Source organism: Syngnathus acus, chromosome 2, assembly GCF_901709675.1.
Source record: "Syngnathus acus chromosome 2, fSynAcu1.2, whole genome shotgun sequence".
NCBI classification, from domain to species: domain Eukaryota; kingdom Metazoa; phylum Chordata; class Actinopteri; order Syngnathiformes; family Syngnathidae; genus Syngnathus; species Syngnathus acus.
In genome coordinates, this window is record NC_051088.1 from 1,507,301 (window position 1) to 1,533,090 (window position 25,790).

Sequence of the window (25,790 nt, forward strand, 5' to 3'; positions counted from 1 at the left end):
CAAATATGAGTCACTCAGGCAGATGTGAACAACTCTAAAAACACAAATTCTGCCTTTCATTCATATCTGAAGAGTCAGATAACATTGAACAAACTGTATGAAATACCTTAAATTTACATGAGTTTAAAATTACTTTTGCCTCATGAACATTTTAAACGGGAGTTATAAGTAATGCAAAGTTGTCTGTTATTATTAAAACTTAAAACTAGTGAATTTTGCTCTTGTCATTTACATTATCTTTCAGAAAATAATAGTTTGTGTCAGGTCTACAGGTCCATAACATCAACAGTCTTAACATGGCCACTTCGTAGCTTGCTTTAGTAATATTTATTTTTGACTCACAGTCCCGTGTGAAGAATTGCTGTTGTGATACCAGTTCAGCTTGGAGCTGCTTCACTTTATCAGCGCGGTCACTCCCTGTTAGCTGGTCGTTTGTGTTCGCATGTTTAGTCTGATAGTGTCTCTTTAAGTTGAAATCCTTAAACAAGGCAACCGTCTCTTTACAAACTAACCTTTAGGACAATGTAGTATTGCTCCAAATGTTCGTTTAATTTCCTTTAGAGGTCCGTTTGCGCGTGTTAGCACGATCGCGAATTAGCACATTTCCGCTAACTTGTTAGCCTGCCCAGTACTTCTTCTTTGCTGCGGGCCAATAAAAACTGGACCCGCGGGCCGTAGTTTGGACACCCCTGCCTTAAAGGCTGTACTACACTGAAAATAAACACTTTTCTGTTTCCTTTTTGAAGAAATTGTACACCTCAAGTAGCTTCATCTTGAATAAGAGAGGAATGACCCTAAACAGCTCCAGCAGGCAAATGACAGGGGATGACACAGCTGACCTTCAAATCAATGCTGACACAACCGCAGAGATTGATCCATGTTGAAAGATGCATCAAGAGAATAAAAACATTTAGATTGCTAGGTAAAATAATTCCCTTGTCTCTGCTGCCAGTTTTTTCACAAATGTTTTTTGTTGCTGGCTGCTTAGTTAATTTTCAAGAACCACATGTGCCACATGAGCCGTGCATGGCTATATAAATTGAGGAGGGTTTACAATACCAATTTTGATAGGTACCGTATTTTGGGGACTATAAATCACGTTTCTTTTCATAGTGTGGGTGGGGGGGCGACTTATACTGAGGAGCGGCTATATGTGAATTTTTTCACAAATTTTCGAAACTCAAAAAAAAAAAAAAAGTGAAACCGCGATAAACGAACCGCGAGGGATTACTGTAATCTCAATTTAAAGTGACTTCAGCAGCGCGGCGCGGCGGTTGTTTACATAAAGGACAAAGATTCAATCACGGGATGACGAAGATGACGAAGGGCCCCACGTACGACCGGCACCATTAGCGGCTTTGTTTGTAAGTGACACGGAGGATGAAGAGTTTGAAGGATTTAATGATTTGGAGTGACACAGAAGGTTTGAAAAACTATTATGGCTTTTACGCACGCCCAGTCCTACTCTACGGAGCTCTCTTTCACCTCCGTGGATGGAAGTCAGGGGCCGGCGCTATATACTAGATCTGTGGAACAATGACGAGGCTGACGTCAGGGCGCACGTGCGGCGTTGTTGACAAAGGACGAGGAATTTGATCGATGGATTTAATGATTTGGAGTGACACAGATGGTTTGATAATATTATTGCTTATATAATAGTTATTTGATATATAATTTATATATCGTTATATGGGCCTGTTGAATATTTTGAAGTGCAAGCGCCGTCAGCGGCGCGCACCCGGCCGGTTGTTGACATAAAGGACGATCGATGGATTTAATGATTTGGAGTGACACAGATGGTTTGATAATATTATTGTTTATATAATAGTTATTTGATATATAATTTATATATCGTTATATGGGCCTGTGGAATATTTTGAAGTGCAACCGCCGTCAGCGGTGCGCACCCGGCCGGCATTGTTGACATAAAAGAAGATCGATGGATTTAATGAATTGGAGTGACACAGATGGTTTTATAAACGTGTTATTTATGTAATAGTTATTTGAATAACTGTGGATGTTACGTCAGGCCCGTTCTCAGCTCTTCGTTTGTTTTTATGTCACGTTAGCATACCTATTGTTTAGCCTGTTGTTGCTCGTTCATGTCTGTTCTTGGTGATGGATTTTGTCGAATAAATTTCCCCCAAAATGCGACTTATACTCCGGAGCGACTTATATATGTTTTTTTTCACGTTATTGTGCATTTTATGGCTAATGGGACCTATATTCCGGAGTGACTTTTAGTCCGAAAAATACGGTACTGTGTGTTAGAGAGGAACATAATTTCATTTGTGCGACATGCCTGCATGAAATACACTTGTCAATAAACTTGAACATTTAAACCTTGTAATGATTGCTCAATCACAAAATATTTAACACATTGGAATGAAAACATACATTTGAAATTCACAAACTCGTTTTTTTAATATATCACGTTTCCATATTTTTCCCAATAGACTAGATTTTACTGTTATTTCAAACTCAACATTTTTAGATGTCTCGGAATGCCACATTGAGGAAGATTTTTCCAATCGCTATTCGGTGGTTGAGGATCCTCTTTCGCTTCACTTGACATTGATTGATTTTACGTCATACCATGCACTGCCGTCTACAGACGGATCAATGGGAAACTTTTGTTTGACCTCATGCCGGCATCTGTGCATACAGAATGGATAGATCATAAAGATTATAAAATAACTAATGACAATTTCAAAGATGGATCAGTAAAGGTCTGGTACAGTATCTCACAAAAGTGAGTACACCCCACTTATTTCTGCTATGTTTTATCTTGTCATGGGACAACACTGAAGAAATGACATTTTGAGACAATGTTAAGTAGTCACTGTAGAGCTTGGATAGCAAAGGGCTGGTGGATGTTGGAGACCTTGCGCTCCTCCACCTTCCGTTTGAGGATGCCCCACAGATGTTCAATAAATCAAACATCTGTGATCCGTGATGTCATCATGGAAGAGTGGAAGAGGATTCCAGTGGCGACCTGTGAAGCTCTGGTGAACTCCATGCCTTTTTTTTTTCTTCCAAGATGGCGGCGCCCCAGTTGGCCGCGGCCGCTACGGGTCTCAACAAACGACGAGTATTTTCACAAAATATGTCGCCTAGGACACTACGAACAACACAAAGTTTAGTTTATCCATCCAGTAGATTAGTGTATGATCGCCAGCGCCTGCTGGAGGTACGGTCATCAAGTGTTTTCGGACTCGTAGCCACAACTACCCTAGTCTGTTTGCGTAGCCTCGGAGTGCTTAGGGCGCTAGCCCCAGAAGCTCACGACGCAGCGGGCTCGCCGGGCAGCACACGCCGGAGGAGGAGTAAGCGTAGGCGGTGTGACCGGCGGCGAAAGCGCGGCTGTCGAGGTGGGCTAACGGCTAAGCTTAAAGCTAACCCCTACAAACCGCCGCTTCCATCCATCTTCCTCTCCAACGTCCGCTCACTGGATAATAAAATGGACCATCTAAAACTGGAACTCTCTTCAAAGAGGGAAGTTAGAAACTGCTGCGCTCTCATCCTGACGGAGACATGGCTGAACTCATCAATGCCGGACAACGCCGTTAGCCTGGAGGGGCTCGCTACATTCCGCGCCGACAGAAACAGCGAGCTAAGCGGTAAATCCCGAGGAGGTGGGCTGTGTGTCTACATCAACAACAACTGGTGCAAAAATGCTAGATCTGTCGCCAGCTTCTGCTCTTCGGACATCGAGCTTTTGACTGTTAACTGCAGACCCTTCTACCTGCCCAGAGAGTTTACTGTTGTTAGCATCACGGCTGTGTATGTGCCTCCCAGCGCTAATACTAAAGAGGCCATGAGTGTTCTCTATCGGACAATCAGTGAGCTGCAATCCACGCACACAGAGGGGCTTTTCATCATTGCTGGGGACTTCAACCAGGCTAGCATGAAGACTATTCTCCCTCATTTTTACCAACACGTGGATTTTCCAACTCGGGGAGAGAACACTCTGGACTTGGTTTACACCAATATAAAGGATGCATTCAGAGCAGCCCCCCGCCCCCACCTCGGCTCTTCAGACCACCTATCTGTTATGCTAATCCCTGCATACAGGCCCCTGCTGATCAGAGCAAAACCCACAGTGAAGCAGGTGAGGGTGTGGTCTGAGGGGGCCATGGAGGCACTCCAGGACTGCGTTGAGTGCTCTGACTGGGACATGTTCAAATCAGCAGCAACATATGACAATCAGATCGACATTGATGAGTACGCCATGACTGTGTCAGCCTATATCAACAAATGCTCCGAGGACGTCAGCACCACTAAGAACATCATCACCCGAGCCAACCAACGACCCTGGATGACTGAGGATGTACGTCATATGCTACGAGCACGGAACTCAGCCTTCAAGTCTGGCGACAAGGAGGCACTGAGGACAGCGAGAGCCAACTTGAACCGTGTCATCAGGCTAGCGAAGCGTAGCCACAGTCGAAAAATTCAGGATTTTTTCCACGACGCCAATAACACCAGGAGTATGTGGCAAGGCATACGGGCGATCACGGACTACAACTTTCCCTCCCCCCCGGTGGGTGAGGTTGATGCTGACTTCCTAAATGGTCTAAATAACTTCTTTGGGCGTTTTGAGGCACTAAACAGCACTCCTGCAGTTAAAACTGTTCCCCACCAGGAAGAGGAGGCCCTCTGCCTTGACTCAGCCGACGTGTGGAGGACTCTGAGAAGAGTCAACCCACGTAAGGCCCCAGGCCCCGACAACATATCTGGGCGGGTGTTCAAGGAATGTGCAGGCCAGCTGGCTGGTGTCATCACAGACATTTTTAACATCTCGCTGGACCAAGCCAAAGTGCCAGTGTGCTTCAAGGCTGCCTCCATCATTCCGGTGCCGAAGAAACCTCAAATCACCTCATGGAATGACTACAGACCTGTGGCACTGACTCCCATCATGATGAAGTGCTTCGAAAGGCTGCTCAAAGATCACATCGTCTCCAGACTCCCCCCAACATTCGATCCGTTCCAGTTTGCCTACCGGCAGAACCGCTCTACTGAGGATGCCATCTCCTCCGTTCTTCACCTGAGCCTGGCTCACCTGGAGGAGAGGAACACCCACGTGCGGTTGCTGTTCCTGGACTTCAGCTCAGCGTTTAACACCATCATTCCACAACATCCGGTGGAAAAACTGGAACACCTGGGCTTCAGCACCCCCCTTCGGAACTGGCTGCTAGACTTCCTCACCAACAGACCTCAGTCAGTCCGGGTCGGACAGAACACCTCAGATGTCATCACCCTCAGCACAGGCTCCCCTCAGGGCTGCGTCCTGAGCCCCCTGCTGTTCACCCTAATGACACACGACTGCGCCCCCAGGTTCACCACCAATCACATCGTGAAGTTTGCAGACGACACAACGGTGGTGGGCCTCATCAGGGACAACAACGACCTGGACTACAGAGAGGAGGTGGAGCAGTTGGTGGGCTGGTGCAGAGAAAATAGCCTGATCCTGAATGTGGAGAAGACGAAGGAGATCATCGTCGACTTCAGGAAGAACCAGCCTCACCACGCTCCACTGATCATCAACAGCTCAGCTGTGGAGGTGGTCAGCAGCACTAAATTCCTGGGAGTCCACATCACAGACGACCTCACCTGGACTGTGAACACCACAACACTGGTCAAGAGGGCACAGAAGCGCTTGTACTTCCTGCGGAGGATGAGGAGAGCCCACCTGCCCCCACCCATCATGAGGACGTTCTACCGAAGCACCATAGAGAGCATTCTGACAAGCTGTCTCTCGGTGTGGTGTGGAGGTTGCAGCGCCTCCGATTGGAAGAACCTGAGGAGAGTGGTGAGGACAGCAGAGAGGATCATCGGGGCTCCTCTTCCCTCCATTCAGGACTTGTCATCCCAGCGCTGCGTGTCCCGAGCCCGTAATATTATCAGTGACCCATCACACCCCCACCATGGACTGTTCTCCCTGCTGCCCTCTGGGAAGAGGTTTCGCAGCATCCGCTGCAGGTCCACCAGGTTCTGCAATAGTTTTTTCCCTGCTGTCGTCAGACTGTTGAACATTCAAACGTAGTATTCCTCTGCACACTTGTAAATACTGCTTTTGTCTCCTGCACTGTTTACATACTTTATCACTGCTGCACTTTGTACTTTATAATTATCTTATTTCATATTTTTATATAGAATGTCACTTTTTTAACCAGCCGAAATACCACTACATTGTTGAAAGCCGTATGCAACGACATTTCGTTTTGTACACACCTAGTGTTGACAAAATGACAATAAAGTTCTGTCTAAGTCTAAGTCTCTAAAAGGGTGACGGCGGTGCTGGAAAATAATGGTGGCCACACAAAATATTGACATTTAGGTCCAATTTTGACATTTTCAGTTGGGGTGTACTCACTTTTGTTGCCATCATTTTACACGTTCATTGTTGTATTTTGAGTTACTTTGAAGTAACAATACATTTACTTTGCTATCCAAGCTGTTTGAAGTAACAATACATTTACTTTGCTATTCAAGCTCTACAGTGACTACTTAACATTATCTCAAAGTGTCATTTCTTCAGTGTTGTCCCATGACAATATATAATTAAAACATTGCAGAAATGAGAGGGGTGTACTCACTTTTGTGAGATACTGTATATTCCCCCCCTTGCATTAGCTGTGTCATTATCAGAACACTGTCATTACCCTTCCTAATATTATCTACCGTAATTTCCGGACTAGAGAGCGCACCTGAATATAAGCCGCACCAACTAAATTTAGAAAGAAAAACAAATGTGTACATATATAAGCCGCACCGGCCTATAAGCCGCAGGTGTCCACGTTGTAACATGAGATATTTACACAGAAAGATGATACACAGAAAGATGTTTTTACCGTAATTTCTAATTACCGTAAATACATGCATTTTTCCAAAAAGTGCATGGCAGTAACACAGCAGCAACAAGGCAGTACAACGACAGTAAAACTGCAGTAACACATCTGGTTAAAAAAATAACCAGCCTACCAGAAAAGTCATTGATCGCTTACCGTAAATAAATGTCTTTTTCCAAAAAGTGTCTGTAACACGGCAACAACACGGCAATAACACAGCAGCAACACAACAGTACAACGGCAGTAAAACTGCAGTAACACCGCTGGTTAAAAAAATAACCAGCCTACCAGAAAAGTCATTGATCGCTTACTGTAAATAAATGTATTTTTCCAAAAAGTGCCTGTAACACGGCAACAACACGGCAATAACACAGCAGCAACACGACAGTACAACGGCAGTAACACCGCTGGTTAAAAAAATAACCAGCCTACCAGAAAAGTCATTGATCGCTATCTTCAACTTCCTCCTGTGCACTAAAACCACTGAAGTCGTCTTCTTCAGTGTCGGACTTGAACAGTCTCAGGATGACTTCGTCGGACACTTTCACACCGTCTCTCTCTTTTTCGTTGTCGCTCTCACTGTCACTTTCGTCTCGAGGCGAAGTTGTGCTCGTGCCGTTCTCTTCATCACGCAGCAGTCCAGCCTTTCAAAACCCGTTGGTGATCGTGGATTTTTTCACACTGCCCCACGCGGTCAGGATCCACTGGCAGACTTGAGCAAAAGTTGCTCTTCGCATGCGGCCAGTTTTGGTGAATGATTTCTCGCCGCTGGTCATCCACGCCTCCCACTCAACTCGGAGTGCCACTTTAAATGCACGATTCACACTGATGTCGAGTGGCTGCAAATACTTTGTTGTGCCCCCAGGAATCACAGCTGGAATTGAGTTTGTCCTCTTGATGGCAGCTTTCACAGAATCTGTGATATGGGCCCTCATGCTGTCCAAAACGAGCAGTGCTTTTTTTCTGTGAAAAAATCCTCCTTGTCGCTTGCCGTAGCACTCCGCCAGCCATTCCTTCATTAGGCTTTCCATCATCCACCCTTTCGTGTTTACTTTCACGATGATGCCTTTCGGGAGGTTTTCTTTTGGCATAGTCATCCGCTTAAAAATCACCATTGGTGGAAGCTTTTGTCCGGATGCTGTGCAGCTCAGAACACAAGTGAAATGCGTTCTCTCATGGCCAGTTGTTTTCAGCGTGACGGAGGATTCACGTTTCCTGTTTACAGTCCTAGTGAGAGGCAGGTCAAACGTCAAAGGCACTTCATCCATATTTATGATCTCGTCTGGTCCGATGGAATTCTCAGCTATCTTTGTTTGTGTGAATTTGTGGAAGTTTGTAACTTTTTCCTCGTAGTCGGGAGGGAGTTGCTGACGCACAGTCGTCCGTGCCCTGATTGACAGGCCCTTTCATCTCATAAATCTGAGACACCACGATGGTCCACCTGTAAAATCTTCAATCTTCTTTTCGGTGGCGATTGTTTTGGCTTTCAGTCGGATCTGCACGGTGGAAACACCTCGGCCGTCTGCTCTCTGTGTGTTCACCCAGTCTTCAAGAATGTTTTCAACTTCGGGCCATCTGCTTTTATTACCTCTGAAAGCTTTTGTCGTCTTTTTGCATTGTGTCAGTTCTTCACGCTGCCGTCTCCAACGTCTCACCATCGATTCATTGATGCCAAGCTTACGTGCAGCAGCTCTATTTCCCTCTTTGACAGCCAAATCGATTGCTTTTAACTTAAAAGCTGCATCATATGCATTTCTTCGTGTGTTTTCCATGATGAGGGTGTGTGCATGATGCGCGAAATGTTCAAAACACAATCAAACTAGCACGTCTTCTTCGGCGCATTATCTCTTCTTCGTCTGTCTCGCTCTTGCTTCCTGCTAGAGCGCCCCCTGGAGGCCGTAAAAATCCATAAATACGCCGCGCCGCCATTTAAGCCGCAGGGTTCAAAGTAACCTTCTGAATAAAATTCATTAAAAGTTCACATTCATTATAACTTGATTTTGGTGAGCAAAATGTCAGAAGAATTGAATTTAAATGCTGATTGATTGGGTTTTAATACAATGCAGATGGTCCAAACAGCGCTACTGCTTTGTGTAATCTCTGAGTCACATGGCAGAGTAAGAGAAAGGGTTTAGAGCCCTTTGACGCAGGTCACCTAGCGTGCATTCCTACTAAAGCTCATAATAGTCACAAGCAACACAGCCAGAATAAGCAGCAGCCATAGTAGTGTTTCAAAATAGTATTTTTGTTGTTGTTTTTTTCTTCAAGATACCGCACAACAGCGGTCCACAGCCTTTTTAGAAGTGTATAAAAGTGATCAAGTCATCACAACAATAATGGAAAAAAATCCTACATAAGCCGCACCGCACTATAAGCCGCGGGGTTCAAAATCTGAGAAAAAAGTCGCGGCTTATGGTCCGACATTTACGGTAATAATATTGATAGAATAACAAACAAGTTGTGACTTCAAAATGTTCAATTTTCATGAAAGTTAGCAACATGAGGTTAGCTTGCAGGACCTCACATGAGTGAGAGCCCTCACACAATAAAGTTTACCCATCAACTAAAACGGCTTTCTTTCAGCTGACTTTAAGGTCTCGCATATAAGCCAACGTTTAAGTTGTTCCACACTATGTTTGTTGATTAATTTTCATGAAAGTTAGCAACACGAGGTTAGATTGGTTAGCTTGCAGGACCTCACCTGAGTGAGAGAGCTATCACACAATAAAGCTTACCTATCGAGTAAAACGGCTTTCTTTCAGCTGACTTTAAGGTCTCTGCATGTCAGCCAACATTTAAGTTGTTCCACACTGTTTGTCGATTAATTTTCAGGAAAGTCAGCAACACGAGGTTACCTAGCAGGACCTTACCGGAGTGAGAGAGCTATCGCAAAATAAAGCTTACCTTTCGACCAAAACGGCTTTCTTCCCACTGACTTTGTTCCACACTATGTTTGGCAATAAAACCGTGTTGGAATTTCGCCCCTGGTACATCGTCGTCCTCCAAAATGATGTGTGCAGCTGTAGTCGCCATTCAAATGTTTGTCCGACTGTTTGGATCGGCTGAATATTTATAAGTGAACGTGACGTCATTTGAGATCAACCCCATTCAGCTTAGGGTGAACAGAGTTCAATAGTCGACCCACAATTTTCGAAGAAGATATGGGCTGCGAATAGTGAAAATCTGTGTAGAATTGAGGCCTGGGAGTCCCCTCTTTCAGAGGAGATTTGTGTCAAAATTCACACAAATTCATCCATGATTTTCACGTGTTTTTCAGATCCACAAATACAGCATGCAGTCAAACCTCTACATACGATTGCTTAAACATACAAATTTTTCAACATACGATGTGAAGTTTGATCAAATATTTGACTCAACACCCTAAGCAATTCCGGACATACGACGTCATTCAGGCCGCGAGAAGGCGGCACGTCAGGATGACATCAGTTAGCGTCCCAAGAAGGCTAACGCAAAGGGTAGTAGTGGTGAAAAAACGAAGATGGTTATGAATTCCTTACAATTAAAAAAAGAAATCATAAGAAAGCATGAGCGCGGAGTGCGCGTGAGTAATCTTGCAGAACAATATGGCTGTAAAAACATGTCAACAATTTCAACGATCATTAAGCAGAATTATGCCCTCAAAGTGGTCAAGCCATCCAAAGGATCACCATCATCTCTTAAGGTCGCAGCCCTACCCTGGAAGTGATGAAGCGCCAATTGGTTGTATGTATAAAGGACAAAGAGATTGCTGGCAAAACGATCACTGAAACGATCATATGTGAGAAGGCCAACGTCAAATATTGCGTTATGTTAATGTTATGTAAGTTGGATAAAATAAAAGATAAATATATATATAATGTAAAAAAAAAAAGCTAAGTTAGTTTGAAATTAAATACTGTAAGTATATATATATATAAATATATATAATAGTACAGAAAATGGATGGATGGATAGCATATATACATATATATATACATATATATACATATATAGTATATAAAAAATAGAGATATTTAAAAAAAAAAGCTAAGTTAGTTTGAAGTTCACATACTGCAAGTTACAACAAGTTACGGAACGTATGTATCTCTGTGTCTCTAAGGTACAGTGACAATAAAAAAAAACTTTTTATTGATTATTCTTTAATTTATTTCTTTTTACATTGCTGTGATCTAATGCATTTGTTTTATTGCTATGTGTTATTATCTGCAGTATTTATGAAGGCGTTATTGTTTTTTGGCTGTGGAACGAATTGAACGAATTTCAGTGCATTCTTATGGGAAAACCATTACTATTGTAAATGAACTTGTAAATATGTAACTACAGTCAAACCTCGGTTTTCGAACGTCCCGGTTCTTGAACAAATCGGAATTCGAACGAAAAATTAGAGGTTTTTTGCTTCGGTTGTCCAACAAAAACGGAGGTCGAACCTCGCGAAATGAGCCGAGAGGACCCGAGAAAACCCGACCGCGCGACCTGGATGCCGACTGACTCCGTTCGTTATTGTATTTTCGTTACTTTGAGGATTGTATTAACCCCTAATCATGCCTCCAAAGAAAGCAAGTGGGAGCAGTAAAGCCATCCTAAAACATAAAGATGTTCTTAAAGTAATGCGACAGTGAGCGCCCGGCGCGCTGCAGTTGCGCGATCGGACCAAATTAAGCTCCCTGCGCACTGAGGTCCACTAAAATTTTGGAAAGTCCATCAGGACTTTAAAAATGTTTTCTAAATTTCAGCAACGGCTCTGTCACAGTAATGCGTTCAGCGCGGAGCAGTTGCGCGATCGGACAAAAATGCGCAAATGAAAAAATGCTTAAAAAAGGCATTTTTTTTAGTCTTGCAACGGATTAAATTTTTTCCATTATTTGTAATGGGAAAAATAGATTGGGAATTTGAATGATTCACTTCTCGAACCGCCTTCTGGAACGGACTGTGGTCGAAAACCGAGGTTTGACTGTATATCCTTTGCTGTCTGCAGATAAGTTGATATTGCAAATGAGAATCTGTTGTCGATTGCACTACCAGAAAAGTTAAAGATTAAAATAATAATGAATTAAATACACATGAACAATTTTATGAAAGTTGAATGATTTTTTAATTAGATGTATTAAGTTTGTTTCATTATTGTTATTGTTGTATTAATAAGAAGGGTGATATTGGTGTTTGTAACTGCAGTAAACAGGTCAGGTTGCATCATGTCAGATTTTTGATCAAAATTAAATCATTCTCCATTTTATCTTTTTTATTTCAACTTCATAGGCAACAAATTACTTCATAATCACAAAATAATAATTCATAGTATTTTTGTTCTTTGCGATCACTGTGAGTGGACAGCGCGGACACAGTGTGTAGAGTTAGTACGAAGTAGACAGCTCTCACCAGTAGTCCGTGTTTTTTTTTTTTTTGCCTTTCCCTGTGCAGCGTCTCTGATTTTAGCGTCGCCTTCGTCCTTGGTGTGTGGACATTTGAATGAGGAAGTGTCTGTGTCCCTCCTTTAATGCTATTTTTGGAGAGATACAATCGAGAGAACTTCGAGACTGAATAATTTTGCTTATTGAGATTGGTGACTGGAATTATTGTTGACTGTTTGAACAATTGAGACTTGTATGCTCAGCTCAGCTACGTGCAGGTGTGCACTAGTGTAAATTAATGAATCTCCGCGGTCTTAACAGAGACAGCTTAATATATCCGAGATTTAACAAGAGCCCCAAATCATTTAGGAAGATAGCCGTTGTAAAAAGGGCGTGGTCATCCTGACGCCGTGTCTCGACCCTAGTTACTCTACATGAGTATAGCTTGACTTTAGAGGGATTGGCGTCCTGAAAACATTCAATTGATTCCTTCAGAATTAATTTATTAAAGGCGGTTAGCACTCGGACGAATATTTTCCCCCCCGGTTTATTTTACTCTCGTCTCCCCATGAGAGCCGCGTTAGAGCAGCGGGGACAAAGGAGAGTTTTAACCCTTTAAACGGAGAGCCGGTCGCTTACGTTTGATAGGTGCGGATTTGAATGGGGGGGAACTTTACAGTACAATACTCGAAATATAAAATATTTATAGCTGCAGGCCCAAATTCAGCGACTATGTGACTTAGTCACTATGTGATTAATCTATGTGCATTCAGTTAATACAGTCGAAGGCGGCAGTTTTGATTCTAGCACCAGAGTGATTCTTATAGATTTTGTTTCAAAACTTCACCAAAAGCAGGTTGGACCAGTGAGAGTGACAGTGAAAGTAGCACTTTTTACATCTTTATTCTGTGCGGTGTGAATGCTCCTACCCGTCTTGTTGGCCTCCAACAGTGCCTCATTGACATCCTTGGTGGTGGTGTTGGCATCACTGTATGTCTGCTTCCATTGGTCCAGCTGCTCTCTGAATGGACGCAGGACGTCTTTAACATGTGAGGCAGATGCATTGGCCTGATGAATTGCTAGCTTGGCAATGTAAATGTCCTGAGTGATGTCTGCAGGGCACACAGAAGTGAACACTTAGTGTACTTTCCGGACTATAAGATGCTTTGCACTGCTGATGCTGCTAATATTGATTTTTCACTCGCCCTTGGTTGTGTGCGTTCACGAGAATAAAGGGGTGTTCAAGTTCTCAGAGATTTCACATAAGAACGCTGCAACAGCTCCTAGATACAGCTGAGGTGATGCCTTTTTTTTTTACACTTGATCCTCATGCAATGGACGGATGATGAATCTACAAGTGGGTTGTATCCAGCTACCGCCCCCTCCGAACACCAGATTTATGTGCCAAAGAAATTATGCGAGTGACCTGTGGACAAGGCAAAGGCGAAAACAATAATACAGCTAAAGCTCGATTTTATGCGGACAATATCAGGCAGACTGAATAAGTCGTTTTGATGCTATGCGAATTGGATGGAAGAGAGAATACAGCAGCCACTTATTCTACTACTGTGTCCGGCCACGTTCTTTGACTTGAGTGCCTGTGTAGATGAGGTGATTCCGCGAACCTCCCTCTTTCCAAATCATCAATCTAGCTATCCATAACACTGTAATAAAGCAGTCATAAAGATCAAACAGCCCGAGTGGAATTATTGTTGTTTGTTCGAACAATCTAGACTTGTAATTCTTTTTCTTACTTATTCATTAAATTCCTACTTTATAATCATTTAATTTGAATTAATGATTATTCGGATCTTTTAAGCTCCAAATCTCTTTTGTTTCTCTTTCATAGTCCTACTTTGAAACAGTTCAGTTCTTTTTTGAAGACAGCTTTAATCCTTAACATCGGGAACTGTCAGATCTGGTTCGAAATAGTTATCTTAAGCTCAGCTAGAACGAGTCTGCGCTAGTGTAAATTAACGAATCGCCACGGTCTTAAAAAAGACAGCTAAATTTATCCGAGATTTAAGAAAAGCCCCAAATCAAAGGAAAATAGCTGCCAGGACAAAGGGCGTGGTCATTCTGACACCATGTCTCAACAGTTACTCTATACGCGCGTCGCTTGACTTTAGAGGGATTGGCGTCCTGAAGAGATTACCGTTTTTTTCCATGTATAATACGCACCCTAAAAATGGCATGTTGATGCTGGAAAAAAGCCTGTACCCATGTATAATACGCACCCAAATTCTGACTTTTTTTTTTTTTTTTTTTAAAGTCCCAATGATCGTCACACACGCATCTGCATCTGGGTGTGGTGAAATTTGTCCTCTGCATTTGACCCATCCCCGTGTGATTTTGATCCATCCCTTGGGGGAGAGGGGAGCAGTGAGCAGCAGTGAGCAGCAGCGGCGCCGCGCTCGGGAATCATTTGGTGATCTAACCCCCCAATTCCAACCCTTAATGCTGAGTGCCAAGCAGGGAGGCAATGGATCCCATTTTTATAGTCTTTGGTATGACCCGGCCAAATCAAAGGAAAATAGCTGCCAGGACAAAGGGCGTGGTCATTCTGACGCCATGTCTCAACAGTTACTCTATACGCGCGTCGCTTGACTTTAGAGGGATTGCCGTCCTGAAGAGATTACCGTTTTTTTCCATGTATAATACGCACCTTAAAAATGGCATGTTGATGCTGGAAAAAAGCCTGTACCCATGTATAATACGCACCCAAATTTTGACTCCTACTTAAGTCCGTAAACGTAAAATTATTTCAGAAAAAAGATCATCTTTGGGAACAACCGGATGTTATTCTGCCGGTCAGTATCACTGCGCATGCGGTAGCAAACTCGATAGCGAAGAAATGTTTCGGATTTGTGTAGGGTACATTGTGACAGCAAACGAGCAGGTGATCGAGCAAGCGTGTGATACGAGAGCATTGTGTTCGCATGGAGCGTGTTTGAAGTGAACAGCAGAGAAGAAAGGAACAAGGCAAAGTGTTGTGAAATAAAATATTACCTGTAATACGCATTTAGGTAGAGAACTGAACTCTCGCTCTTTATATAGCTGACGTGTCTTGCGCATCCGTTCTGCGCATCTGTAATGGCGGCCTCCGTATGATATCCGGATAAAAAAAAAAAACATTAAATAAAAATTTTTTTTACCCATGTATAATGCGCATCCCAGATTTTAGGACAATAAATTAGTTAAATTTTGCGCATTATACATGGAAAAAAACGGTAAATTCATTCCTTCAGAATTAATTTCTTAGAGGCGGTCAGCACTCGGACGAATATTTTCCGAATTCCGGCTGATTTAACTCTCGTCTCCCCATGAGAGCTACCTTAAAGCAGCGGGGACAAGGGAGAGTTTTAACCCTTTAAACGGAGAGCCGGTCGCTTACGTTTGATAAGTGCGGATTTGTCCTTATATTGTTAATTTAAAATACTACAGTAATCCCTCGTCTATCGCAGATAATTGGTTCCAAGACCATCCGCGATATGTGAAAATCCGCGAAGTAGTGTCACCCTCTCATTTTTAACATACATACATTTTTGTGTATCAATTAGTGTATATTAAACCATATAAGTGCATAATGTTATCATTAGAATATTAAATTTTATTATATATTTATATTATATATATTATTTATAATATTAATAGTTTCAAACATGTAAATACTATATTAATATGTAGTATAAAGGACAGAAAATAATGTATAAATAATATAAATATGATACTCTTATTATTATTACAACTTTTTTATAAAAAGGTCCAAGTGTATGTACTGCAATTGTGTGGACACTCCCTGCCTTCTGGTGGCGTGTGGGCAACTTTCGTGCCATAATTTCTCAATTTAGAAGGTTTATTTTTAATTTGTGATTTATTTTTTTCAATTTGGAAAAAAATCTGCAATGTACTGGAGCCGCGATAAACGAACCGTGATGTAGCGAGGGATCACTGTACACTGTAAAATTGGTTAATGACCAAACCGAGTTAGACTTAAAGTAGCGTAGAATCCAAGTGTGTCAAATTGAGCTTCAGCTGTAATTGTGAAAGTCTTATCACAGTTTCTTGCCAAACTATAAAACGCTTCATCCCAAGTAGCTTGATATGTTATGGTTGTGTGTGTGAACATGCATACAGAAAGAGGAGTTCAGGTTGTTCTTGATCGTCATGAAGTCCATGGCCACTTGATTTTGCTTTGCTTTGACATTGCTCAGTCGCTTGCGGCCATCTTCCAGCTGAGCTTTTACCTCTGTGGCATGGAAACAGGCATTAGGAACAAAACAAATAATCACAAATGTTATGCTTCATCTACCATATCAAAGTCACACAGGAAAAACAGTGTAAATGCTAAGCTAACATAGCAAAAAAATTACTGAGCAACACATCTACCTCTACCTTGACTACAGTAATCCCCCACAGGCACCATTAAAAAATTAATCAATTTACCGTATTTTTCGGACTATAAATTGCGTTTTATTCGTAGCTTGGATGCGATTTATACTCTGGAGCGACTTATGTGTGAAATTATTAAGACATTATTATATCATTTCACATGTAATTTCCACACTAAACCGCAAGCGAGCCCTCTAGGCCTGTGTTGATAATTGTGTTGATGAGTCTGACATAAGCGACGTACGAAAGGAAGCGTCGCATTGTCTGCCTCCAGTGTTAGCGGAGTTGTTTAAAAGTGACACAGAGGATGAAGATTTCATTGGATTTAGTGATTTGGAGTGACACGGATGGTTGGGTAAACTTGTTAGCATGTTATTCATGCTAAAGTTATCTGAATAACTCTTACTATGTTACGTCAGGCACGTTCTCAGTTCGTTGTTTAGTATATGTCATGTAACGTTAGCATACCGTACAATTATTCAGCCTGTTGTTGCCTCTATTGTATTTTTATTTTAAATTGGCTTTCAAGATGACATGTCTGTTCTTGGTGTTGGATTTTATGAAAGTAATTTCCCCTAAAAATGCGACTTATACTCCAGTGCGACTTGTATATATATTTTTCTTCTTTATTATGCATTTTATGGCTGGTACGACTTGTACTCCGGAGCGACTTATAGTCCGGAAAATATGGTACTAATATGTATATTTTTTCCTGTAAAGCATTATCTCCATTTGTGTAAAAATAACTAAAAATGTAGGTTTCTTTGTCTGAAATGCTGCGGGTCGGTAGCAAAGTACTGACAATAGGAAATAGGACTTTGGTTTTAAAGAACAAATGCTCCGAAAATTATCATTCGGTTCGTCAATAGGAAATATAAAGTGGATCTTTTGAAGCAAGGGAGGAAACTACAAGGAACGGGTGTTTACCTAAATGAGCACCTCACTAAGAAGAATGCTGAGATAGCCTGGAACGCACGCAAACTGAAGAAGGAAAACAAGATTCTCGCAACGTGGGTCTGAAACTGCAAAGTATGGATTAAAACGAATGGAGCAACACCAGAAGATGTCAAAACTCTCGTTGTGAGTGAACTGGAGGAACTGAAGACGTATGGCCTGCTGGTGGGGGAACCTAACATCTACAATGGCTGAACTGATGACCATTAACTGGTACCTATGGACCCTCCTGACGAGAATGGTGGATTACAGCGGAGCACAACATGGCAAACAGAGACTGGCGGGGAGGACATCCATCTCAGGTAGACCGTCCCCTTACACCCTTCATGCCATCCAGTGACACTCTCACAAATACAGGGATTTCTGTCCCACCGAATCTAGACTCTTTATTATTTAATTCATTTGACCTAGAGAATGTTAATGCTGGTATCTATGAGTCCTTCTTTAACCCAGATACTAATTACCGTAAATTCCGGACTATAAGCCGCGACTTTTTTCCAAGATTTTTAACCCTGCGGCTTATAGTCAGGTGCGGCTTATATAAGGATTTTCTCGTGATTTTTGTGATGACTTGATCACTTTTATACACTGCGGTATCTTGAAGAAAAAAACAACAACAAAAATACTATTTTGAAATACTACTATGGCTGCTGCTTATTCTGGCTGTGTTGCTCGTGACTATTATGAGCTTTAGTAGGAATGCACGCTAGGTGACCTGCGTCAAAGGGCTCTAAACCCTTTCTCTTACTCTGCCATGTGACTCAGAGATTACACAAAGCAGTGGCGCTGTTTGGACCATCTGCATTGTATTAAAACCCAATCAATCAGCATTTAAATTCAATTCTTCTGACATTTTGCTCACCAAAAACAAGTTGTAATGAACGTGAACCTTTAATGCATTTTATTCAGAAGGTTAATTTGAGGCAGAGCACGAGCAAAGGCCATCCGGATCCCTGAATATAGGCGTAGGAGAATTAGCCCCTGACGAGCCAGAGGAGAACGTTGCCACTGTACAGGATTCGGAAATCAACCTTCTCAAGTCCGGAGAACTCACGATGGCCGTCCCGCTCAGCATCGAGGATATTTCCCAGTTTGGCGACGGCTCTTCATCAAATCCAGCTGTTACAGCGTGGTGACCGTTGCGGTGGCTGACGCGGGGCCGAGCATCGGCTGGATGTTTTCTTCGGAACCAAAAAGCATTTCCTTTAGTGTGGTTTACCGGGAAAATGCTGATGATCAATTGGAGCGATCAAAGGTTCTCATTCCACTGACACGCTGCAATTCTCACAAAGAGACCATTCAGGGACAGCTAAAAGTGCGTCGGCCGGGAACCTACGCGCTCATCTTCGACAACTCCTTCTCACGATTTATCTCCAAGAAAGTCTTCTATCATCTGACCATGGAAAAGCCCATCATCTACGATGGAAGCGACTTCCCCTGAAGCTTTGCCAACACTAAGTATGGCAACCGAAGGGAGATAAGAAGAGACAGACGAAGAAGAGATAATGCGCCGAAGAAGACGTGCTAGTTTGTGTTTTGATAGGCGTATAATTCACACGAAGAAGAGACAGAACGAGATCAAGACGGACATTACTGAAAGGGAGCTTTTATACACAAACCGTCATTATGGGGGACAAAAGAAATGCATATGATGCCGCTTTTAAGCTAAAGGCAGTCGATGTTGATGACATTGTCTTGCGTCACCCTTTTCTTTATTTCGTGGTCCCGTCTACTATGGAGCTATACGTGTCGCTCGCTAGTTCAATGTAATTTAGCGCTTCGTGCATGAATAAAATTAGCATGAACGGACCCTCATCATGGAAAATGCTAGAAGAAATGCATAAAAGCGACGACAAAAGAGAGACTGATAAAGTGTGTGGCGAAGGATATCTAACGCTATTCCAATCGGACGCTGAGGAGGAAGACTTCGATGGTTTCAGTGCACAGGAGGAAGATGAAGACGATGAAGCTCTTTTTTTTACTTTTACTGGTATGTTTTTTAACGAGCCCTGTTGGTGCTGTACTACCGTGTTGCTGCTGTGTTACCGCCGCGTCTCAGTGACTTTTACCGGGTATGTTTTTTTTAATCCAGCCCTATTAGTCTTGTGTTACTTCCGTGTTGCTGCGGTATTACTGCCGCGTCACGGGCAGTGTTTGGAAAGAAACGTTAAGGTATGTTATTAAAACTTTAAAAAAGCTTTCTGTGTCCAGTCTTTCTTTGTTAATAACTCGCGTTGGAAAGAAATGTTAAGGTATGTTATTAAAACTTTAAAAAAGCTTTCTGTGTCCAGTCTTTCTTTGTTAATAACTCGCGTGCACACTTCCGTGTTGCTGCGGTACTACTGCTGCGTCACAGGCAATGTTTAGAAAGACATGTTAAAGTATGTTATTAAAACTTTAAAGAGGCTTTCTGTGAACGGTCTTTCTTTGTAAAAAACGCGTGTGCACGTGCGGCTTATAGTCCGGTGCGGCTTATATAAGACAAAAACTCAAATATCCCCCAATTTTAGCTGGTGCGGCTTATAATCCGGTGCGGTTTATAGTCCGGAATTTACGGTACACTCCTCTAAAATCTGTTGAATTGTCATGTGAATATTTTTCTGAAGATATGTTTAACAAACTGTGCAATACTCCTCCTGGCCACTGCCAAACAAATGTATTCTCCACTGTCCACTTCAATGTACGGAGTATCTCTAAAAATCATGATGGTCTGAAAACCTATTTAACAACCTTAACACATTCCTTTTCAGTAATAGCTCTTACTGAAACCTGGATGGTTGATAATACATCTAGCTACCCTCTCTCTCACTACGCTCCTATACACTCTTGTAGACCAAACAAGCAAGGTGGAGGAGTCTTACTGTATGTGATTGATAACTTAAATTTCTCTCCCAGAAAGGATCTAAGTGTTAACTTTGATATGACTGCAGCAGAATCTGTGTTTATAGAACTCTCATCTTGCTCACTCTTAAACAACAAAAATGTGATAATTGGATGTATATATATAGACCACCAGACTCTGATAAAATCACCTTCAATGAAGCCCTCGACTCTACTCTAGAAATCATAAACAAAGAAAATAAATTGTGTGTCCTACTTGGTGACTATAATACTAATTTGCTTGAAACTAAGCAGTCACATACAGCAGACGTCCTTAATACATTATATTCCAGTAACTTTTTCCCTCTTATCAACAAACCCTCCAGGATCACAAGCTTAACGGCCACTCTCATTGACAACATTTTATTTAATTCTCTAGACTACAAAATAACATCTGGCCTGTTGATCTGTGATGTATCTGATCATCTTCCTGTCTTCCATTTCATCCACAATGATAGTGGTCCAAAAATCAAAGGTCATACTGGTGATCAAATGAAATTCCGCAAATTTACTGAGAAAAACATGGTATCTTTTATATCTATCATTAGCTCTGTGTCATGGGATGAAGTTATCCTGTTGCAAGATGTCAACAAAGCCTATCACTCCTTTCTAACAATACTCACAAATGCATTAGAGTCCTCATTTCCTTTAATTTCTAGTCGTAAAAATAACTCTAAGGGGAAACCATGGATAACGGATGAACTAAAAAAATCTTCACGTAAAAAAAATAAACTTTATAGAAAATCTATTGCAAATCCCACCCCTATAAATATAGAAATATATGAAGACCCCTCCCCCTCCACACGAGCAGCCCCTGTGCCTCTCTGCCGATAGCGTGAGGAGGGCGCTTGCCGCTATCAACACCCGTAAGGCGGCGGCCCCTGACAACATCCCAGGTCGAGCGCTGAAGGACTGCGCTGGGGAGCTGACGGGTGTCTTCACGGACATTTTTAACATTTCCCTGCAGCAAGCCATCGTCCCTTCGTGTTTCAAGGCTGCCACCATCGTACCTGTGCCGAAGAAACCTGCTCCGTCCTGCTTCAATGACTACCGCCCCGTGGCACTGACGCCCATCATCATGAAGTGCTTTGAGGGGCTTGTCATGGAGCACATCAGGTCCATTCTCCCCCCCACCATAGACCCCTTCCAGTTTGCGTACCGAGCCAAACAGTCCTCTGAGGATGCCATCTGCTCTGCCCTCCACTCGGCCCTCACCCACCTGGAGAGAAGGGACTCATATGTGAGATTGCTGTTTGTGGACTTCAGTTCCGCCTTCAACACCATTGTGCCACAACAACTCATCTGCAAACTCGACAAGCTGGGCCTCAGTACCTACCTCTGCAACTGGCTACTGGACTTCCTCTGTCAGAGGCCTCAGGTGGTACGTGTTGGCGACAAAATCTCCGCCAGCATCACGCTGAGCACGGGGGCCCCCTAAGGCTGCGTGCTCAGTCCGCTGCTCTTCACCCTGCTGACGCATGACTGCACCGCAACCTACAGCAACAACTGCATAGTGAAACTTGCTGACGACACGACTCTGGTGGGTCTCATCACCAAGGGCGACGAGACTCAATACAGGTTGGAGGTTGACCTTCTGACCACGTGGTGCAGGGACAACAACCTCCTGCTGAACGTCAACAAGACCAAGGAGATTGTTGATTTCCGGAAGGGTCACACCCAACACCTGCCGCTGACCATCGACGGTGCTGTGGTGGAGAGAGTGAGCAGCACCAGGTTCCTGGGGGTGCACATCAGTGAGGATCTCTCCTGGTCCACCAACACCGCATCACTGGCGAAGAAAGCTCAGCGCCGCCTGTACTTCCTGAGGAAACTCAGGCGAGCAAGTGCTCCTCCGGCCGTCATGACTACATTCTACCGCGGCACCATTGAGAGCGTCCTCTCCAGTTGTATCGCTGTTTGGGGTGGTAGCTGCACTGAATACAACATGAAGGCCCTGCAGCGCATAGTGAACACGGCTGGTAAGATTATTGGTGCTTCACTCCCCTCCCTGATGGACATTTACACCTCCCATCTCACCCGCAAGGCGACCACGATTGTGAGTGATGTGAGTCACCCCGCTCACTCTTTGTTCGATCTTCTGCCCTCAGGGAAGAGGTACTGGAGCCTGCGCTCCCGCACCACCAGACTCACCAACAGCTTCATACTCCAGGCTGTTAGGATCCTGAACTCTCTCCCCCCTTCTGCGTAGCGTCCTGTACTTTTGCGCTATATTCTGACTGTCTGCTGTATGCACACTTGCTCCATTTTTGCTCCTCTTATTATGTTGTTTGTTTATTTATTATTTATTCATCACTCTTATTTATTCATTGTTTGTGCCTTCTTGTTTTTATTTTTTTGTGTTGTTTACTTGTATGTATATTGTGTACAATGTCTTGTCACCGTGGGATGGTGGGAACGTAATTTCGATTTCTTTGTGTGTCTTGGCATGTGAAGAAATTGACAATAAAGCAGACTTTGACTTTGACGTTGATAGAAATATACAAGAAATATAAAAATACATTTACAGTATTACTAAGGAAAACCAAACAAACTTACTATGCTGATAAATTTACTCAAGCCTCTGGTGACATCAAAACAACATGGAATCTTATCAACCATTTATTACATCGCAAAAAATCTAAAACATCTACCCCAAGTGAGATGCTGGGAAGAATGGAGCCCATTCTAACCCAATAGAACCTAATGGTTTCAATGATTTGTTTGTAAATGTTGGCGCTACCTTGGCATCTAGCTTCTCAACCTCTGATACAAGCCCCTGTTGCCTAATTAAAGGGCAGTTTCCTTCACTCTCCATTCTTGACCCTCCTAGTGTTGAGGACGTTTACAGCATTGTCATGAGCTTGAAAAACTCGGCCCCTGGCCATGACGAGATCAGAAGCATACATAGTGGAAACGTAATTTCGATTTCTTTGTGTGTCTTGACATGTGGAGAGATTGACAATAAAGCTGACTTTGACTTTGACTTATTAAGAAAATCATTCATTCAATAATAATCCCACTAACACACATTTTCTCCTTATCTTTAAAATTTGGCATTGTACCCCAAGAACTAAAAATTGCTAAAGTCATTCCTATTTTCAAAGCTGGTGAGACAAATTAATATGGTAATTTCGGCCTATATCAATTCTTCCATGCTTCTCCAAGATTCTAGAAAAATTGGTTTATTCAAGATTGGCAAAGCACCTCGAAACAAACAATATTCTCTACAAGCATCAATACGGTTTCCGCAAAACGTTTTCCACTGAGCATGCACTGCTTCAGCTAGTCAACCATATCGCAACAGCTCTTGACAATAAGAAATTCGCTCTTGGTGACTTTCTAGATCTAAGCAAAGCGTTTGATACTGTCGACCATAAGATCCTTATCGCTAAGCTAGAGAGATATGGAGTGAACGATTCTGCCCTGAAATGGTTCACAAACTATCTCGCCAACAGAGAACAATATGTGTATATAAATGGTTGTTCTTCCAACAGATCTAAAATACAATTTGGGGTCCCACAGGGCTCAATATTGGGTCCTCTATTATTTTTGGTGGACATAAACGATTTCTCCATGTCTTGTTCAAATTTTCTCCCTCTGTTATTTGCGGACGATACCAACCTCATTGCCACCCACGAAGATTTTAATTCCCTTATTGCAAGTGTGAATGCTGAGTTGTCCGCTGTTACTAAATGGTTCAAAACAAATAACTTGACACTCAATATAAAAAAATGTAACTTCATGCTCTTCTGCAATATAAATAAATCTTACCCCAAAGAACAGACCAAAATTTACATAAACAATAACAAAATCCATCAAGTTACTAGCACCAAACTCCTAGGAGTTATAGTTGATGAACACTTAAACTGGTCTGAACATATTGATTTGGTTTGCAAAAGATCTATGAAAATGCTAGGTATTTCACGAAAGGTTTGTCCCTTGGTCCATGCTTCTGCTCATCTCACTCTGTATTATAGCTTCCTGTTTCCTTTACTCAATTACTGCAACATAGTCTGGGCAGCCACATATCCAACATACCTCAACAAATTACTCATCATACAAAAGAAGTTCCTAAGAATGATCTCATTTTCAAATAGATATAAACCATCTGTTTAGATATTATTCACTACTGTCAATCGATAAAGTAAATATTCATCAAACCTGTCTACTCATCCATAAATACATACGTATATAGGAAACACTGTCTTCCAGCCACTTTTCATAATTTCTTCACATTTGTATCTGACTTTCATTCTTATCCAACAAGACAGAGGGACAATCTCCACCCACCTTCCTGTCGAACATCACGCCATCAATATAATATCCACTTTAGAGGGCCCTCACTTTGGAATGAGCTACCAATCCATATCCGATCCATATCTTCACAGGCTGCTTTTAAAAAGCACCTGAAACGCCACCTTCTCCACTCATGATCCTACCAGTCCATATTTACTCCACTGCACTCAGCTGATCCATACTAAGAACATCAACTTAAACCACAATTTATACTCTGATTCTTCCTTGTTTTGTTATTTTCTGTTTGCAGTTTTTCTGTTCCCTTTTAGCTATTCCTACCTGGTGTCTCTTTGATTGCTTCAACATCGCTAAGGGTATATTTTGTCCCGCTTGTTTCTTATTTTGTATAGTGTATGTATGTATACAAACACATTTGTATATATGCATATATAAATATGATGAATTAATATTTAGCTTGTTATGCTTTTGTTTATTTACCTATATTTTTCAAACACTTGAGTGACATTTGACTACACAGCACTTTGTTTGTTTTGCACTTTGTTTGTATACATAACAGGAGTGGAGCTTTCTACAAGCCCTAGGCTTCGTCTCCCTCGCACTGTTATTGCTGTAATAATATGTGCTAAACAATAAACCAAACCAAACCAAACCAAAGAACAATGCTGAAGTGACACATTTTGATGATGAGACAAGCCCCGGAGGAGCCAAGTTTAGCTTGGGAGAGGGAGAATTTGCTGAATATGTATGTCCATGTGCATTTGTAGTCCATTTTTTCTAAATCAAATCTCTTGTCTGCCATTTATTGATAATGATGATGTAAGATACATTGAAAATTATTTAAAAAAATGTTCTGGAATCATAGTTTATTTATCTAAACCAGCTACTGGGGTCGCATGTCTGTTGTGTATTTTTGGTGGCTGTCACAAGCCCGTGGCAATGCTGAAAGTTGTGTTAGAAAGGACATCCAGCACACTGTCAGAGCCAAATTTACAAATCACAACAACTGTCAACAGTGCTGTCTACCTTTAGGGTTGTGCTGGAAATTGGGTGAGCGCAAAGAAGAGAGGGCATCCTCCATTGAAGGAAACAAGACGGACAGCAAAGAGGA

At 42.3% G+C, this 25,790-nt stretch overlaps 1 protein-coding gene across 3 annotated transcripts in view; it reads right to left on the minus strand.

Annotated features, from left to right (window-relative positions):
• lama5 (laminin, alpha 5) overlaps positions 1–25,790 on the minus strand; it is a 380,553-nt gene that overhangs the window by 53,684 nt on the left and 301,079 nt on the right. For all 3 annotated transcript variants that reach the window (XM_037245878.1, XM_037245877.1, XM_037245876.1), the window contains 2 exons: positions 16,335–16,448; positions 13,129–13,311 (listed from right to left, as the gene is read on the minus strand). In XM_037245878.1, coding sequence (XP_037101773.1) covers positions 13,129–13,311; positions 16,335–16,448 — 297 coding nt within the window. The remainder of the gene's footprint in view (positions 1–13,128; positions 13,312–16,334; positions 16,449–25,790) is intronic.